At 73.4% G+C, this 17,222-nt stretch overlaps 2 protein-coding genes across 3 annotated transcripts; both read right to left on the bottom strand.

Annotated features, from left to right (window-relative positions):
* Positions 1–170: 170 nt before the first annotated feature.
* Positions 171–10,055, bottom strand: ASIC3 (acid sensing ion channel subunit 3; the record flags this gene model as incomplete). The annotated part of the gene is made up of 11 exons (XM_080339114.1): positions 171–246; positions 566–618; positions 804–875; positions 957–1,036; positions 1,114–1,205; positions 1,687–1,840; positions 2,317–2,373; positions 2,484–2,634; positions 4,189–4,316; positions 4,385–4,535; positions 9,501–10,055. 11 exons carry the CDS (start codon positions 10,053–10,055, stop codon positions 171–173), a joined length of 1,569 nt encoding a protein of 522 aa, XP_080195240.1.
* An 891-nt stretch (positions 10,056–10,946) lies between these two features.
* ABCB8 (ATP binding cassette subfamily B member 8) lies at positions 10,947–15,394 on the bottom strand. 2 transcript variants are annotated; one of them, XM_080338723.1, is made up of 16 exons: positions 15,283–15,394; positions 14,461–14,746; positions 14,221–14,376; positions 14,050–14,144; positions 13,867–13,972; positions 13,632–13,793; positions 13,455–13,540; positions 13,289–13,386; positions 13,088–13,193; positions 12,954–12,987; positions 12,729–12,865; positions 12,530–12,624; positions 12,102–12,235; positions 11,861–12,008; positions 11,167–11,417; positions 10,947–11,085 (listed from the first exon to the last, which is right to left on the bottom strand). In XM_080338723.1, exons 1-16 carry the CDS (start codon positions 15,375–15,377, stop codon positions 11,005–11,007), a joined length of 2,070 nt encoding a protein of 689 aa, XP_080194849.1. In that variant the 5' UTR covers positions 15,378–15,394; the 3' UTR covers positions 10,947–11,004. The 2 variants fall into 2 exon arrangements, 1 of the variants encoding a protein (XP_080194849.1); XR_013921735.1 differs by lacking the exon at positions 10,947–11,085 and having other exon boundaries at positions 11,281–11,417; positions 12,530–12,646.
* Positions 15,395–17,222: the final 1,828 nt, after the last annotated feature.

Raw genomic sequence — 17,222 nt, 5'->3', positions numbered from 1 at the left:
CCGCCCCCTCGGGGGTCCCAGCGGGGGCGCTCAGGGCCCGGGGCCAGCCCCGCGGCCCGGGGGTGCCCTGGTCCGAGGGTGCCCTGGTCCGGGGGTGCTCTGGTCCGGGGCAGGGCGGGGGGGCCCGGCCCCCCGGCCTGTCCCTCAGCAGGCGAACTCGGGGCCGGCGCCTACAGCCGGGTGACGAGGTAGCACGTTCGGGGCGAAGCCGAGACCGTCCGGGCAGCGCAGGGGGGGCCGGGCGCCCTGCGGACGGGGGGCGGTTGGGGGCGGCCGGGGACTGCAGCCGCCGTCCCTGCCCCCCGGCCACGCTGGGGGGCTCTGCCCCTGCCCCCCGGGCTGACCCCGCCCTGCCCCCCCGCTCCGGGGGCAGCACGCAAGGCTGTCCCTGTCCCCCCTCCCCGAACGGCCCCGCGGTGTCCCTGGGGGGGCCCTGGGCGGGGGCGCGGTGTGGAGGGTGATGCATGAGGATGGGAGCGGAGCCGGGGGCGCGGATGATGCCGAGAGAAGCCGGGGATGCGGGGGGGGGGTCGGGGTGCTGCCCCCCGCAGGCCGGGGTGTCTACCTGGGCCCCGGCGGGAGCGGCCCCGCGGGGCTGCCCGGGGCCGCCGGGTGCTCCTGCAGGACGGACGGACGGACGGACAGAGCAGCAGGTGAGCGGCGGGTCCGAGCGGGAGATGGTGCCGGTCCGGCGGGGGGGGCCGAGCAGCAGATGGGTGGGATGAGGTGCGGGGCCCCCCCGTGCCGGCCGTGCCGGGGGAGGGGACGGGGCGGCCGGAGGCGGCCGGGGGGGGGGCGGTTACCAGGGTGCTGCCGGCGCTCCTGGGGCTCCGCTTCTTCTCCTTGTAGAAGCTGAGGAGTTTGTCCCGGAACACCTGGGGGGGCCGGGTCAGACCGGGGCCGGGTCAGACGGGGGCCGGGGGGCGGGGCGGGGGCCGGGGGCGGCGGGCGCTCACCTCGTACAGGTAGTCGAAGATCTCCAGGATGGTGAGGAGGCTGGCGCCGATGAACAGCCCCATCTGCCCCCCGATGTCACCTGGGCGGGGGGGCGGCGTTAGAGGGGCGGCGCTAGAGGGGCTGCCCCCCCCGGCCCCCCGCGCCCCCCGCACTCACCCAGCAGCCCCGCCACCTCGTACGCCTTCTTCTGCTCGATCATCTCGTAGTTCAGCGCCTCGAAGAAGATGTCCAGGACCAGCACGTTGTCCCTGGGGAGGGGACAGATGGACACAGCGTCAGGTGGCATCTCCAGCTGGGGGAGGCTGTGTTTACCCTGGGGACGGCTGGGACAGGGCGAGGGGGCTGTGCTGGGCTGGCACAAGGCTGTACTGTGCCGTGCTGTGCCGTGCTGTGCCATGTTGTGCCGTACTGTGCCTCGTTGTGCCGTACTATGCCATGCCATGCAATGCCACGCTATATTGTGCCATACTGTGCTGGGCCATGCTGTGCCATGCTGTGCTGTGCGGTTTTCCCTGCACCAGGGCAGGTCTGCACAGGGCGTCAGCGCTGTGCCAGTTCAGGTGTGCTGGGGGGTGCTGTGTGGCTGTGCCATGTCACACTGTCACACATGCCATGTCACACATGCCATGTCACACCATCACACATGCCATGTCACACCGGCACACGTGCCACGTCACACCGGCACACCGCCGTGCACCAGCAGCACCGCGGGCGTGCGGCAGCACTCACGCGATGTACTGCTCCGTCTTGTTGAACTTCTTGGCCAGGTAGCGTGCGGAGGCCTTGCTGGGGATCTTCACCATGGAGAGCTCTTTGCCGTAGCGCACCATGGCGCAGGGCGTGCGGCAGGCGCAGTACTCACTGTCCTTCTTCACCAGGAAGTCTAGGGGGGCACGGGCGGGATGGGGACCACGGGGACCGAGTGGCTGTGACCCCCGCCTGCGCTGGGGACCGGGCTGCCCCGAGGAGGGGGCCCGGGCCCTGGCCAAAGCCGGGCAGAGTGATGGCAGCAGTTGGCGGGTACCGACGGCACAGGCTGAGTGTGCCGCAAACACTGCCAACAGCACACGAGGCGGGAGCCCAGACCTGCTTGTCTGGGATCTGAGCAGGCAGGGACAGCAGTGACCCCCCCGCCATGACAAGGGCACGGGGACACCGCTCCACGGGCACAGCGGTGGAGTCAGGAGGACGAAGGGGTCCCGGGGGAAAATCTGGGGGCGTCTGGGGATGGTGGTTCCTGAGGTGAGACCCTGGGCTGGGCTGGGGATGCCAGAGGAGGGGGCGATAGCAGGGGAGATGGTGGGGGGGCGGTGGAGGCAATGGCGGGGGCGATATCGGGGGGCTGCCCCTGATACGTACCCAGCGCAGGATCGGCGCACTCCTTGTACTGCTCCGGGGTGCAGACGTTGGCGTTGCCTGCGGGGGAAACGGCAATGGCAGGAGAGTCCCCCCCCGCCCCATCCCCGCGGTGGCCGTCCCCTGTCCCCGTCCCCTGTCCCTTGTCTCCTGTCCCCGTCCCGGCTCACCGGGCATGTGCACCATGCGGCAGTTGCAGTTCTCGGCCAGGTAGCGGGTCTCGCAGTCCAGGCGGCAGGCGGTGATGCTGTAGTTGGTGAAGAAGTCGGACTCGATGGGGGTGGCCTTGCAGTCCCCCCAGGGCGGGGGCAGGTACACCAGCTGCCGCGCTGGCTTAAGGAAAACACCGGCCCCGGGGTCCCCTGCGGCCCGCGCCGCCTGCCCCGCACACACCGCCTGCTCCCCACACCACCTGCCCCGCACACCGCCTGCCCCGCACACACCGCCTGCTCCCCACACCACCTGCCCCGCACACCGCCTGCCCCGCACACACTGCCTGCCCCGCACACAACGCCTGCCCCGCACACCGCCTGCCCCACACATACCGCCTGCCCCGCACACACCACCTGCCCCGCACACAACGCCTGCTCCCCACACCGCCTGCCCCGCACACACCGCCTGCTCCCCACACCACCTGCCCCGCACACCGCCTGCCCCGCACACACTGCCTGCCCCGCACACAACGCCTGCCCCGCACACCGCCTGCCCCACACATACCGCCTGCCCCGCACACACCACCTGCCCCGCACACAACGCCTGCTCCCCACACCGCCTGCCCCGCACACACCGCCTGCTCCCCACACCACCTTCCCCGCACACCGCCTGCCCCGCACACACCGCCTGCTCTCCACACCACCTGCCCCGCACACCGCCTGCCCCGCACACACTGCCTGCCCCGCACACAACGCCTGCCCCGCACACCGCCTGCCCCGCACACCGCCTGCCCCACACATACCGCCTGCCCCGCACACACCACCTGCCCCGCACACAACGCCTGCTCCCCACACCGCCTGCCCCGCACACACTGCCTGTCCCGCACACAACGCCTGCCCCGCACACCGCCTGCCCCGCACACACCGCCTGTCCCACACACTGCCTGCCCCACACACACCGCCTGCCCCGCACACCGTCTGCCCCGCACACCGCCTGCCCCGCACACCGCCTGCTCCGCACACACCGCCTGCCCCGCACACCGCCTGCCCCGCACACCGCCTGCCCCGCACACACCACCTGCCCCGCACACCGCCTGCCCCGCACACTGCCTGCCCCGCACACACTGCCTGCCCCCTACACCGCCTGCCCCACACACCGGGGCGCCCTCGGGCAGAGCTCGCCCCGTGGGGCTAGGGGTCACAGCACCCTGCAGACTCCCGCTCCCAGCCCGGCCCCTCCTCGCCGGGCACCAGGCGGGTGTCGGGGCTGCTGTCCCCCCCGCCGGTGGGACGGGGCCGTCACGGGCACCTCGGGGCGGCTGCGGGCTGTGGTGCGGGGAGCTGCGGAGGGAGCGGGGGGACAAGGGCCACGCTGCCGCTGCCACCCGCTGCCACCGCCCGCGCCGCCACCGCCGGCGCACATGGCGACGCCCACTCGAGACACCTAAATTTAGGTGGCCGGCTGGTGCCGCCCCGGCCCACGGGCTGTTCGGCGGGGGCCGGGGGCGTTGCCGCAGCCGGTGCCCGCGGCGGGACCGAGCGGCCCCGGTGCGGTGCTGCCCACGCCGCGCGCGGTGCTCCCGGTGGCGGCGGCGGAGCTGCTGCACCGGTGGTGCGGGCCCGGCCCGGCCCGGCACTGGGTGTCCCCGGGGCGGCTGCGGCTGTGGCGGGGCTGCCCGAGCGCGGGGGGCTGTGTCCCCGCCGCGGGGGTGCGGGCGGATACCCGCTGCTGCTGGCACGACACGAAGGTCTGGAAGCCGGGGGCGACGCCGAAGCCCAGCTGGTCGATGAAGGGGGGCTCGTCCTGGCTGTGGATTTGCACCTTCACCCCCGCCTCGTACGAGGTCTCGTCTGCAAGGCAGGGAGGGGGTCGGGGCGGGGCTGCAGCCGTGCGGGGGCGCGGGGGGGGCGGCGCTCACCCGTGTCCCCCCAGACGGGCAGGTACTCCTCTTGCTGCACGTTGAGCATCAGCTCCAGGCCGTTCCCCGCGCCGCCCTGCAGCGTGGTCAGCACCTCCCGGCCCGGCCCCCCCGGGTTGAACGTGTAGCACTTGCCCAGGCGGGTGAAGATCTGCGGGGACAGGCCGGGACCCTCAGCGCCCGCCACGGGGGGACACGGGGGACGGCGACGTTCGGGTGCTGGGGCCGGGAGCTGGGCCCCCCCGACCTGCACCCACCGAGCAGGGATGGGGGGCAGCGCCCAGGGACCCCACAGGACCCAGCGCAGGATCCCAGTGCCCCCAGCACAGGATCCCAGCAATCCCCAGTGCAAGATCCAAGCATCCCACAGGAGCCAGTGCAGGATTCCAGTGCCCCAGTGCAAGATCCCGGCAACCCCCAGCACAGGATCCAAGCATCCTGCAGGACCCAGCGCAGGATGCCAGTGCCCCCAGCACAGGATCCCAGCAATCCCCAGTGCAAGATCCAAGCATCCCACAGGACCCAGTGCAGGATTCCAGTGCCCCCAGCACAGGATTGCATCATCCCTGGTGCAGGATCGTTGTGACTGCGGTGCCAGATCCCAGTGCTGCACGCTGCCCCAGTGCCACATTCCAGTGACCCACACTGTCCCAGTGCAGATCCCAGTGCCCCACACCATCCCAGTGCCAGATCCCAGTGCCCCACCAGTCTGTGCACAGGGCGGGGGCTGGTGCACCCATCCCTTCCCCTTCGAGGCCAGCGTGGGGCTGCGGACGGTGCCGTGGGGCAGCTGCTGCTGTCCCCGCCCCAGCGTGGTGTCCTCGGCTCTGTGGGACCCCCGCCCCATGTCCTGCCCCACGTCCTGCTGGCCGGGGCCCCAGAGGCCACTGCGGCAGAGGGACAGTCGGTCCCCAGCCCCAGCCAGGTGGGATGTGCAGCCTTGTCCCCAGGGAGGTGCCACGGCCCCCCCGCCCAGGGCTGACCCCCCTCTTCCCACAGCCCCTCAGCACACAGAAAGCCCCACCAGCCTCTTCGCAGTGAACCTGCAGCTACAGCCCCACGTCCCACCATGACCTCCACCCTCATCACACTGCCCCACGGCCACGTGGGTGTGGGGTGGGCAAGAGGAGCCTTCCTGGGGCTTCACCGAGTGCATGGGGCTGGGGACAGCGGGGTGGGCAGGCACTGTGCCCCCAACCCGCCATCACTGCCCTGCTGACTGCCCCACAGCCTGTGCAACCCCCATCGTCCCACAGCCTGTCTAACTCCCATCAACCCACAGCCTGTGCACCCCATCACCCCACAGCCTGTGCAACCCCCATCACCCCACAGCCTGTGCATCCCCCATCACCCCACAGCCTGTGCAACCCCCATCACCCCACAGCCTGTGCACCCCATCGCCCCACAGCCTGTGCAACCCCCATCACCCCACAGCCTGTGCACCCCATCGCCCCACAGCCTGTGCACCCCATCATCCCACAGCCTGTGCAACCCCCATCACCCCACAGCCTGTGCAACCCCCATCGTCCCACAGCCTGTGTAACTCCCATCACCCCACAGCCTGTGCATCCCCCATCACCCCACAGTCTGCAGCCCATGACCCCAGAACCTGCCCAGCCCTGGGGGTGCTGCCCAAGCCGTGCCCAGGGCAGAGCCAGTCGGGGCTGGGGATGCTGTGGTCCTGCCCGGTGTAGACCCGGCTGTGGCTGTGACCATGGCCCTGACTGTGACCATGGCTGTGACTGTGACCGTGGCCATGACCGTGGCCGTGACAGTGGCTGTGACTGTGGCTGTGACCGTGGCCATGGCGCTGGCACTCACGGCGGTGCAGTTCTCGGGGCCGCGGTCCCGGCCGCGGCAGCAGAGCAGCAGCTGGCAGATGCGGTGCCCGGTGCGCTGGCCGGAGGCGCCCAGGTCGCAGCTCTCGCTGAAGAAGAAGCCGGCGAGGTCAGGGGCTGCCCCAGCGCCCACGGTACCGCGGCAGGTCCTCGGTGCCCACGGCCAGCAGCTGCCGGCGCAGCCAGAGCAGGGCACCGAGGTGAGCGAGGAGCGCCGGGTGCGGTTGCAGTTGCAGGCGGGGAAGGCGAGGACGTGGCTCTCGCCTCATCCAGCGCGGCCATGCGGGGTGCGCGGTGCAGAGCCGGCCCCATGGCCTGTCTGCAGCAGGAGGGCGCCCGGCAAGGCTCCAGCCCGGAGCAGGTGGTGCCGTGTGGGCGCCCCGGGCGCGAAGACGCGGCCCAGCCCGTGCGGGGCGCGGGAGCGGGCGAAGGTCGCCAGCCCGGTCACCCCTGTGTCCCCGTGCCCGGCCCTGGTGGCCACGGCGGCCCGTCCTGCCCGGCGCTGCCGCGGCTCTGCAGGGGGATTTGGTTTCATGACAGCGCCGGGGGGACGTGGGGACACAGTGTGGAGAGCACAAACCGTGACGGGGAGCAAGGCTTGGCTGAGCCGCGGTGGCAGAGGCCATTGCCCCCACTGGGACCCCAGAACCCCCAGGGACCAGCGCCCGCGGCAGAGACCCTGCCCAGCCCCTTCCTGAGTGACCCTGAGCTGAGCAACCCTGCGCCGCCCCCAGAGCCCCCCAGCCCCTTCCCCACCCGATATGTGGCACCTTCCATCCCCAGCCCAGAGCAGCTCCACGACCCCCCTGCCCCTGGGCAACGCCCTGTGTCCCAGGGCCCCTCACCCCACGGCGGGGCTGCCCTGGGGCGCAGGAGAAGGGGCGGCAGCAGCTGCACCCAGGACCCCCAGCCCCGTCACTGACCCATGGCCCAGGGGTTCACGAGCACCCCCTGGGTCAGGGCCCCTCCTGCTGTGGGCTGTGTCCCCTGGGGGGGTACCCCGCATCCCACCCCACGTGGGGGGGGGTGCTGCTGTGGCAACGGGCTGCTCCCAAAGAGGGGACCCGTCACCATGGCAACACGCTGCCCAAGGAGGAAGGGGGGCGGCTGCCATGGCAACGGCTGCCCGGCGCAGGGATGCGCTGGGGCTGGCAGCTGGGGGGACTGGGACGGGGACAGGGACACAGCCCCGGCCCTGCCGGCCCTCCTGGTCCCTACCGCGGGTGACCCACCATTGGCCCCCCATGGCCCTGCACCCCAGGGACCTGCTGTCTCCACAGCAGCACCCTCCTGTCCCTGTGCCCTGCGGACCGGCTGTCCCCAGGTACCTCCCGCCCCTGCAGTCCCAGGGGGGGCAGCGGGGGGGCACAGAGCCAGCCCGGACAGCCCTTGCTTTGGACACTTGCCACATGCCCAGGAGCGCGGGGCTGGGGCTCCGTGCACAGCCGGCCCCTCCATCCCAGGCACGGGCCGGCAGCCCCGCAGCCCCGCGTGCGGAGGGGACGCGGTGCGGGAGCTGCCGCTCGGCCCGAGCCCCAGGGCAGAGGCTTGGAATCCGTGCCTAAGCCCGGTGTTAGCGCGGTATTTTTAGCCGGCAGAGTCGCAGGCCGAGCGTGTGCCGGGGGCGGCCGTGGCGGAGCAGGCAGAAGTTTCTCGCTGCCTGTTGGAGCCGAGGCGGCAGCGGGGCCGGTTGTACGGCACACGTGGGCACATGAACCGGGGGGGCAGCGCAGCACGTGTGCCCCAAGATTGCGGGCACAGGAGCGGAGACAGGCACCGGCAGGCCGCTGGCACGCTGCTGGCATGCTGCTGGCACACCGGGGCCCCGCTGGCTCCGAGGCGGCCGTGAGCCAGCACCGTGCAGCGCGTCCTGCCGTGAGACCCGCGACCCTCCCGCCGCACATCCCAGCCCGTGGCAAACGGCGCAGGGGTCACGGAGCTGCCAAAACGACGCTTTCCCCGCTGAGCTCCTGAAGAAAATTAATTCCATGCGCTAAGAGTGTTAAGCTGGTGGTAATTGCTGCTGCGATAGCACGGCCGAGCCCGCGGCGACGGCGCGGGGGACTGAGCAGAGCCGCGCACCGCGGGGACAGCCTGCCTGGCGCTGCCGAGCGCGTGGCTCCCCTGGCGCTGCCACAGCAGAAAGGATGTGCCCGTCCCTGCCGTGCCACTGTTCCTGCCCACCCTGCCCGTGCCATCACCCCTGCCCGTCCCCCCCATGCCTCTGTCCTTGTCTGTGCCATCACCCCTGCCTGTCCCGCCCATGCCACTGTCCCTGCCCATCCTGCCCATGCCATCACCCCTGCCCCTCCCCCCCGTGCCACTGTCCCTGCCCGTCCTGCCCGTGCCATCACCCCTGTCTGTCCCCCCCGTGCCACTGTCCCTGCCCGTCCCTCTCGCTGCCACGGGCGGATCCCGCAAGATGCGGCACAGGCTGCCCACAGCCATGGTGTGCCTGGGGGACCCGCGCGCTGGGTCGGGGTCCCTGTGCCCCATGCGCAGTGACGCGTCCTCCCGTCGCAGCCCTGCTCCCCCCGCCCTGCCCCGGCAGCTGCCCGCACCCCGCGTGGCACCGGGCTGATCCCGCAGCCGGGGGCCGCAGCTGGTCCGGCGCACCCCGCTGGCACATCGCTGGGGCTTGGCAGGTGTGGGGGGAGCACGGCGGCGATTCCCGGGGTCGAGAGCAGAGCGGGTGCAGCAGTGGGGGGTGCTGGAGGCAGTGCCGGGGGCAGCACCGGGACCGGGTGCCCATGGGCTGCGGGGACGGCTGCGGCACAGGGACCCCCACGCTGGGCAGGCGTGCGAGGGAGCCGCGGGCACGGTGCGGGAGCCTGGCTGCAAACACAGCCGAGGGGCGGCTGCTGGTGCCTGGCGGCATCTGGGGCTGGCGCAGGGGGAGCGGGGCCACGGGCCGTACCCCTGAGCACCCCGCGGCATCAGCGCCCGCGCACGCTGGCGGAGCCGCCGGCCCAGCCCAGCACGGCTCCTGCTCGGCGCCGTTCCCAGCCGCCTGGCACCCCTGCGGCGAGCGCGGGGAGGGGGTCCTCGGCTGGCAGCTGCCGGCACAGCCCGGGGTGCAGGGGCTGACGCACTGTGACGGCTGCGGGCCGGGAGAGAGGGCTCAGCCAGCGCTGCCACGGCAGCCCCAGCACGCCGACACCTGACCCTGGAGGGTCACCCGCGTCCGTTCGCGGCCCCAGGGGACACGTGCCGCCCCGTCCCCGCGGAGCCCTCTCCTCTCCTCGAGGCGGGCGGCGCGCCGCGAGGCCGGCACTCACCACGGTGAAGTTGCGGGCGGTGCAGTTGGTGCCGCGGAAGGAGCACTGCAGCAGCATGTCGGCCAGGTCGTGGCCCGTGCGGTTGTAGAACTCAGCCATGCTGAAGGGCTTCGCCTTGAAGTTCTTGAAGTTGGCCTTGTCGCGCAGCGCGGCCAGGACGTGCGGCTCGGCCAGCTGCGGGTTGCTGATCTCGTAGCGGTCGTTGAGCAGCGCCAGCAGCTCGCCCACGTGGTACATGTCGTTGCGGGTGATCTTGGAGAAGCGGAACTCGTTGAGGTTGCAGATGGTGATGGCCGGGAAGGTGAGGTTGTGGACGGCCACCTCGTCCAGCTTGGTGACGTGGGGGTAGGTGAGGAAGTAGGCGACACGCTCGGCGCAGACCAGCAGCAGCAGCCCCAGTGAGCCCAGGAAGAAGCCGCCCCACAGCACGCGGCGCAGCGACACGGCCCCGTAGGCGAAGACGTGGCTGATGCCGTGCAGCGAGGAGCTGTGGGCGAAGGCCCGCAGGCTGGACAGCCCCTCGCCCTCCCCGCTGCCCTCCGAGCCTGTCCCCATCCTGCCACTGGGACCCCCGCTCCCCTCAGCCCCCCTCTGCCCCCAAGTGTCCCTGGCCCATTGCTGCACTGGGCTCAGGCTGCTGCAGACAGGCAGGGCAGGCAGGGGAGGCAGGGGAGATGGGGCAAGCAGGGGAGATGGGGCAAGCAGGGGAGATGATGGGGGCAAGCAGGGGAGATGATGGGGGCAAGCAGGGGACGTGGGGCAGCAGGAGAAAGCTGAGGAGGCAGGGGAAGGCAGGCAGGGGGAGGCAGGCAGGCAGGCAGGGGCGGGCAGGGCAGGCAGGGGAGGGCAGGCAGGGGAGGGCAGGGCAGGACCGGCCGCTCCGCCCCCCGCACCGCCGGTGCCGCGGAGCCGCCGCTCCCCGCAGCCCCGGCCCCGCAGCCCCGGCCCCGCAGCCCCGGCCCCGCAGCCCCGGCCCCGCTCCCGCCGCCGCGGCGCAGCCGCTGCCGCTCTGCGGCCGCCCCCGCCCCTCCCGCGGCCCCTCCCGCGGCCCCTCCCGCGGCTCCACCCGCCGCCGCCCCCACGCGGCCGGGGCTGCGGGACCCCAGGGCTGCGCTGGGCCCCCGCACCCGCGGAGCCGGGCCGGCCCGACACCCCGCCCGGGCAGCGGCGGCGTTGGGGTTCGGGGGCGGAGAGCCCCGGGGGGTTCCGCAGGCCAGCAGACCCCCAGCTCAAGGAGTGACGGGCCTGTATGCCCGAGGGTGACACCGGGGTCCCCCCACCCCGGGGACGACGCAGGGGTCCCGCATCCTGGGGTCACGCAGCAGTTCCCCCGCCCCAGGAGGTGATGCAGGGGTTGGTCCTCCCCTCCAGGGGTAACACGGGGTCTCCTCATCCCAGGGACTGGCTTGGCCCCCCCCGCAGCACACAGCAGAACCCCCACAGCCGCCTTCCAGCCCCGTTTATTGGGGAGCAGCAGCAGGGCACCCCTGGGTCTGCCCTCCGCTCAGGACTGGTCCTTGGTCTGCCGGCGGATGAGCTCAGTGTAGAGACCCCCCCGCCGCACCAGCTCCTCATGCGTTCCTGCCTGTGGGGACGGCAGAGACGGTGTCACCCTTGTCACTGCCCACCCGCTGCCCACCCCGCCCGCGCCCCCGGTGCCGCTCACCTCGGCCACCCGGCCCTGCGCCAGCACCACGATGAGGTCAGCCCCGCGGATGGTGCTGAGGCGGTGGGCGATGAGCAGCACGGTGCGGCCCGCGGCCGCGCGGTCCAGCGCCTCCTGCACCACCTTTTCCGACTGGGCGTCCAGCGCGCTGGTGGCCTCGTCCAGGATGAGGATGGCGGGGTCCTTCAGCAGGGCCCGGGCAATGGCGATGCGCTGCTTCTGGCCCCCCGAGAGCGCCGTGCCACGCTCGCCTGACCAGGACCATGGCAGCGATGCTGCGGCTGCCCCAGCATGGGGAGACCCCCAGACAGAGACAGACACCCCCACACTGCCCCCCACACCGGAGCCATAGACCTCCCGGGAACACCGGAGCCAGAAACCCCCTGGGAAGGCCAGAGCCACAGAACCCCCCGTAATGCCAGAGCCAGGAAACCCCCCGAAAACGCCAGAGCCAGGAAACGCCCCAGGAATGCCCTGCCAAACCATGTGGTTCCTGGGGGAGCCTGGCACAGCCGCTGCTCCCTCCAGTGCAGCCTCGTGCCGGCGGTGATCGGCAGCCGGTGTCGCGAGGGCACCCGGGCTGCCTTGGCTGGGGTCTTACACCCATCTCCCTGGCCCGCGGGGGGCTGGGCTGGTTCAGGGGTGCCTGCCCACCTTGCCGTGCCGCTGCCGCAGCACACAGCCCGGCACCTACCCACGACGGTGTCGTAGCCCTCGGGAAAGCTGCGGATGAAGCCGTCGGCGTTGGCGAGCTGGGCCGCGGCATACACCTCGGCGTCAGAGGCTCCCGGCTTCCCGAAGCGGATGTTCTCCATGATGGTTGTGCCGAAGAGCACCGGCTCCTGCGGCAGCGTGCGGCCCCTCAGCAGCGAGCCCGGACGGGGCCACCTCCCTGCCCTGCCCCACAGCGGCCCTGCACCCACGGCAGCGCCCACCTGGCTGATGAAGCCGATGACCTGCCCTCGCAGCCACGAGGGGTCCAGGGAGGAGATGTCGCGGCCGTCCAGGGTGATGGTGCCCTGCGTGGGCTCGTAGAACCGCTCCAGCAGCGCCGCCACCGTCGACTTCCCTGCCGGGGGGAGCCCTCAGCCCCGCGGCACCACCAGCCCCCTCACCGCGCCCCCAGCATCACGGGGAGCTGCTGGGTGGGCAGGAGGCGTAGAGACCGGTTCCCAGTCCCTGGCACCCCCTGGGCTCACTGGGCAGCGGACTGGGGTGCAGGAGGATGCACCCAGGGACCGGCGGGGCAGAGCTGTGTCCCCAGGGCAGCGGGCTGGCTCTGCCACCCCCGGCCGGGACACACCGCTCAGGGTGTCCCTGCCCTGGGGCACGGGGAGGGCTGGGGGTCCCGAGGGGCCGGTACCTCCTCCGGACGGTCCCACGATGGCCACGGTCTTGCAGGGGGGCAGCGTGAGGCTGAAGTCCCGCAGGACCAGGTAGCCGGGGCGGGTGGGGTAGCTGTGGGGAGAGGAGCTGGGGGCTGTGGGGCACCGTGCCGGCCCCCAGCCCACAGGGCAGCTTGGGGGGCCAGGCGGGGGGCAGGGGGGGGCCGGGCGGCTCACCTGAAGGAGACGCGGTGGAAGCAGATGTGGCCGAGCAGGGAGTGGCTGGGGATGGAGCCCCCGCCCCGCAGCGCCACGCTGGGCTCCAGCGTCAGCAGCTCGAACACGCGGGCGCCGGCACTCAGACCCCGCACCACCTGCGCGGACAGCGGCGGGAGCACCCCTGGGCTCTCCAAATCCTGCGCCCCAGCCCTGGGGGGCAGCAGGAGCCCCCGGCCCACCTACCTGCCCCAGCAGGATGGAGATGTTGGCTAAGGACCTGCCGGTGCAGAAGGGCAGAGGCTGAGCTCAGGCTGCGGCACGCCGCGGTGCCGGGGATGTGGGGTGCCGGGGGGCACCGTGCCAGGCCCCGCGCTGACCTTTGCACCGTCTGCGAGGCCACCAGGAAGGACATGAGGTCACCTGGCGAGAGCTCGTCCCCAGCCATCAGGGAGCCGCCCACGAAGATGGTCCCCAGGACGATGCCTGTGGGTGTGGGGCGGAGGTGGGACCAGGGCACCCCGCTATTGTGGGGTCCTGCCCCACAGCACCCACAGGTCTCGCCCCACGGCACCACTCACCGTTGAGCGCCAGGTTGGAGAGCCCCTGGAAGGCGGCGATGCCGAGCCCCAGCCGCTCGCTCAGCCAGCCGGCGCGGTCCACCTCGGCACAGAACAGCCTGCGGCAGCGCGGGCTGGCACCCCGGCCCCCGCCGCCCCGCCGGGCAAGAGCCCCCACGCCCCTCACCCTGCCTGCCGGTCCTCCATGGCGAAGGCGCGCACCGTCCGCACATTGCCCAGCACCTCGTCGGCCACCACGGTGGCCTTGGCCACCTGCAGGGAGAGGGACAGAGAGGGGGCCGGTGCGGGACACCCCCGTGCTGGCCCGGGGGGTGGCGGGGCCCGGGGGGGTGAGCGGGGTTACCTGCTCCTGCGCCCGGCGGGAGAGGCTGCGCAGCGCGGCGCCGATGAGAGCCCCGGCGGCCACCAGCGCCGGCAGCGCCACGACCAGCAGCCCGGTCAGCTTGGGCGACAGCAGGTAGAGCGAGACGAAGCAGCCGGCGGTCTGGGTGCTGCTGCGCAGGCCCTGGGGGGGCAGCGGTGGGTGCTGGGGGCTGCGGGGGCCGGGGGGTCCCGGTGCCGCCGGCCGCGGGGCTCACCTGGGAGATGGCCAGCTTGAAGGAGGACTTGAACTCCTGGATGTCAGCCGTCAGCCGGTTCACCAGCTGCCCCGTCCGGTTGGCGTCGAAGAACGCCACGTCCTGCCTGCCAGGGAGCGGTGCTGGGCTGGGGACCCCCGCGCCTGTCCCCACCCCGGCCCCGCGGCCCCCGGGATATTTTACCGGAGCAGGTTGGTGAAGAGCGCCTTGCGCATGCTGCCCGCCACCTGCTCCCCGACGCGCGCCAGCAGCGCGATGTACCCGAACGTCAGCAGCCCCTGCGAGGGGACGGGTCAGGAGGGCGGAGGGGAGAGTCCCCGGGACCCCCACCCGGCGCAGGGTGCCAGCACCCACCTGCAGGCAGTAGACAATGAGCAGGTGCAGTGCCGGGCGCCGGACCTCCTGCAAGTATCCGGTGACGGGGCCGCGGGCGCAGCGGGCCACCACGTTCACCAGCTGGCCCAGCAGCACCGGGATACGGACGTTGAGCAGGGCTGCACCCAGCGCCAGCTGCGGGGACAGCAGGCGTCAGCGCAGTGGCACAGGGACGGCGGGTACCAGGGGGACGGTGGCCACGCTCCCAGCCCCGCTCACCACCACGGCTGCCGAGAGCGCCAGGAGCTGGGGCCGCAGGAAGGTCCAGAACGCCGGCCAGTCGAAGGTGGGCTCCGGCCGGGGCTGCGCGGGCTCGGGGACAGCGGGGACGGGGACAGCGGGGACAGCGGCCTCCTGGTAGCGTGCGGCTGTGCCCAGCAAGCCAAATGCCACACAGCCCGCGGCTGGGCCAGCCAGGAGCAGGCAGTACCGGGCTGCCGGTGCAGGGCCGGGCGGCCGGGCAGGGGCACTGGTGAGCCCCAGGCGCCCCCCCCCATACCTGAAACTGGGGAGAGGGGTGAGTGCAGGGCGCCCAAGCCGGGGCCAGCGCCGGGACGCTGGCACAGCCACCAAGGTCTGTCCCCCGCAGGCACGGCCAGCCTGCCCGTGCCACCCGGGGCAGGGACACCCCTGTCCCCCCGTGGCGTTCCCGGTGTCCCTGTTCCCGGGCTGTCCCCGGGCTGAGCACCAGCGCTCAGACCCCTCCGCTCTCCCCCGGCCCCCCAACCCCTGTACCAGCAGCCGGGACCCCGCGGCTCCCGCTCCCACCGCAGCCCCGCTGCCCGCGCTGTCCCCGCACCCCTGCACCCCCCGGGAGCCCCGGCGGCCCCGCACCTTCCACCGCGCCCCCACCCCCGGGGTTTCCAAGTTCCTGGCTCCCCACACCGCACCCCCAGCCCCCCAGGAGTTGGGGAGTTCCCACCCCCCACAAGGGACCCAGGACCCCGGGTCCCCCGTCCCTCCGGGGGAACGAAGAGTCGGGGCTCCCACACTCCAGGGGCGCAGCAGTTGGGGTTCCCCCGCCCGCGCCGTCCGCGGTACCTGCGCCCCGGGCCGAGGGGCGGCCGCAGCGCCGGGGGCACCGAGCGGAGCCCGGCCCGGGGGCTGAGCGCCCGCAGCAGCAGCGGCAGCAGCATGGCGGCACCGGGCACCGGGAACGGGGCGGGCCGGGGGGCGGGCACCGGGGAACGGGGCGGGCCGGGGGGCGGGCACCGGGGAACGGGGCGGGCGGGGGGCGGTGCCGGGGAACGGGGCGGGCGGGGGGCGGTGCCGGAGAACGGGGCGGGCGGGGGGCGGCCCCGGGCGGGCAGGGGGCGGGCGGGGGCGGCCCCAGCGGCGGCGGGCGGAGCTCCAGCACCGCGGCCCGGGCCCTGCGCCGGCCCCGACCCGCCCCGGCCCGAGCCGGGACCTCGAAGGACCCGCAGCCCGACTCCCCCACCCCGGGTCCCGCACCTCCGTCCGTCCCCGGAGCCTCCTCTGGTACCCCAGGGCCCCCGCTGCTCCCCGGGCCCCGCTCCGGGAACTCGGGCCCTGCGCCGGATTCAGTCCCCCGGGCGCGCACCGGGAGCCGCACCGAGAGCCGCACCGGGAGCCGCGCCGGGAGCCGCACCGGGAGCCGCGCCGAGAGCCGCGCCGGGAGCCGCACCGAGAGCCGCACCGGGAGCCGCACCGAGAGCCGCGCCGAGAGCCGCGCCGGCCCCGCTCCCGCGGCCCCGCCCGGCCCGGTGCCGGTGCCGCTGCGGCCATGCCCGGCGGCGGGACAAGGGGCCGGGGCCGGGGCGGGTGCGGGGCCAGGTGACAGCCCGGTACCGGGGACACCGGCCCCTGGGACCGACCCAGAGGTGAGCCGGGGTGGGGACAGCGGGGAGGGGACAGCGGGGTCCGCAGGGGATGGGGACACGGGAGCGGCCACCCCAGCGCGGCCCCGAGCGGCTGCGGTGCCCCGGGCCCCGGTGCGGGGTCACCGGCTCCTTCTCGGGGTCCCCTGGCCCTGCTGCTGTGGGGACGCTGCGCTCAGGACCATTCCTGCGGCTGGCCTGGGGCAGATGTGTCCCCGTGGCGGTCCCCACGGGGTGTGGGTGGGCCCGCGGGGTCCAGGTGGCTCCACGGGGCCACTGAGGTGCCGGTGTCTGTCTGTGTGGGACTGTCCCCATGGCAGTGTCCCCACGGGATGGCTGCGCCCCACACAAGTGTCCCCATAGGGTGGCTGTGTCTGTGGGGTGTGTGTGTCACCGCAGTGCTATTGGGGTGTGTGTCACCACAGGGTGTGTGTCACTGTGGGGCCAACATGTTGACTTGTGTCCCCGTGTGGGCACCTGTGTCTCCCTGGGGTTGCCAGTGTCCCCATGGGGGTGCCTGTGTCCCCACTGACGTATTTGTGCCCCTGCAGGGCCACAGGGGTCCCCGTGTGGCCATATGTGTCTCCATGGGGACACCGGGGCACATGTGTCCTCGCAGGGGTCACTGGGCCCCTTGCCAAGGCACGTGTCCCTTTGGGGACAGTGTGTCCCATGGGTGTCCGTGTCCCCTGGGCTGTGCTGTGACACTCAGGGGACCAGCATGTCGGGGGGTTGTGGGGCTGCCCTGCCCCGGCACAGGGGTCCCCTCGCTGGCCCTCGGCCCCCCCGGCTGTTTACACCGCCCGGGCTATTTTCGGGCTCCCCGGGCGCCCCGCGGGTATTTTTGGCCGCCCGGTGCGGGGCAGGTGGGGGAGGGCTGTGCCGGCCGCCCCGGTGGGCAATGGCCGGGACACCCGATCCCGGGGGACGCGGTGGCTCTGTCCCCAACGGGGAGTTGCTCAAGGCCGGGGGTCAGCGTGGGGACAGCGTGTGCGGCGCTGCCCGGGTCTCTGCCGGCCGCGGCCACGGCCCTCCTGCTGAATCACCGCCCCGGGGCTCCCGGAGCCGCGGCCCCGGTGCCGTGAGTCAGGCCCCGGCAGTGCCGCGGCGGGGTGCGGCCGCACGGCGTCACCTGCGGACACT

The sequence above is a fragment of the Nesoenas mayeri genome (assembly GCF_963082525.1).
Source record: "Nesoenas mayeri genome assembly, chromosome: 2".
NCBI lineage: Eukaryota > Metazoa > Chordata > Aves > Columbiformes > Columbidae > Nesoenas > Nesoenas mayeri.
The sequence above is the reverse complement of the archived record's forward strand: the minus strand, read 5'-3'. Positions and strand labels throughout refer to the sequence as shown.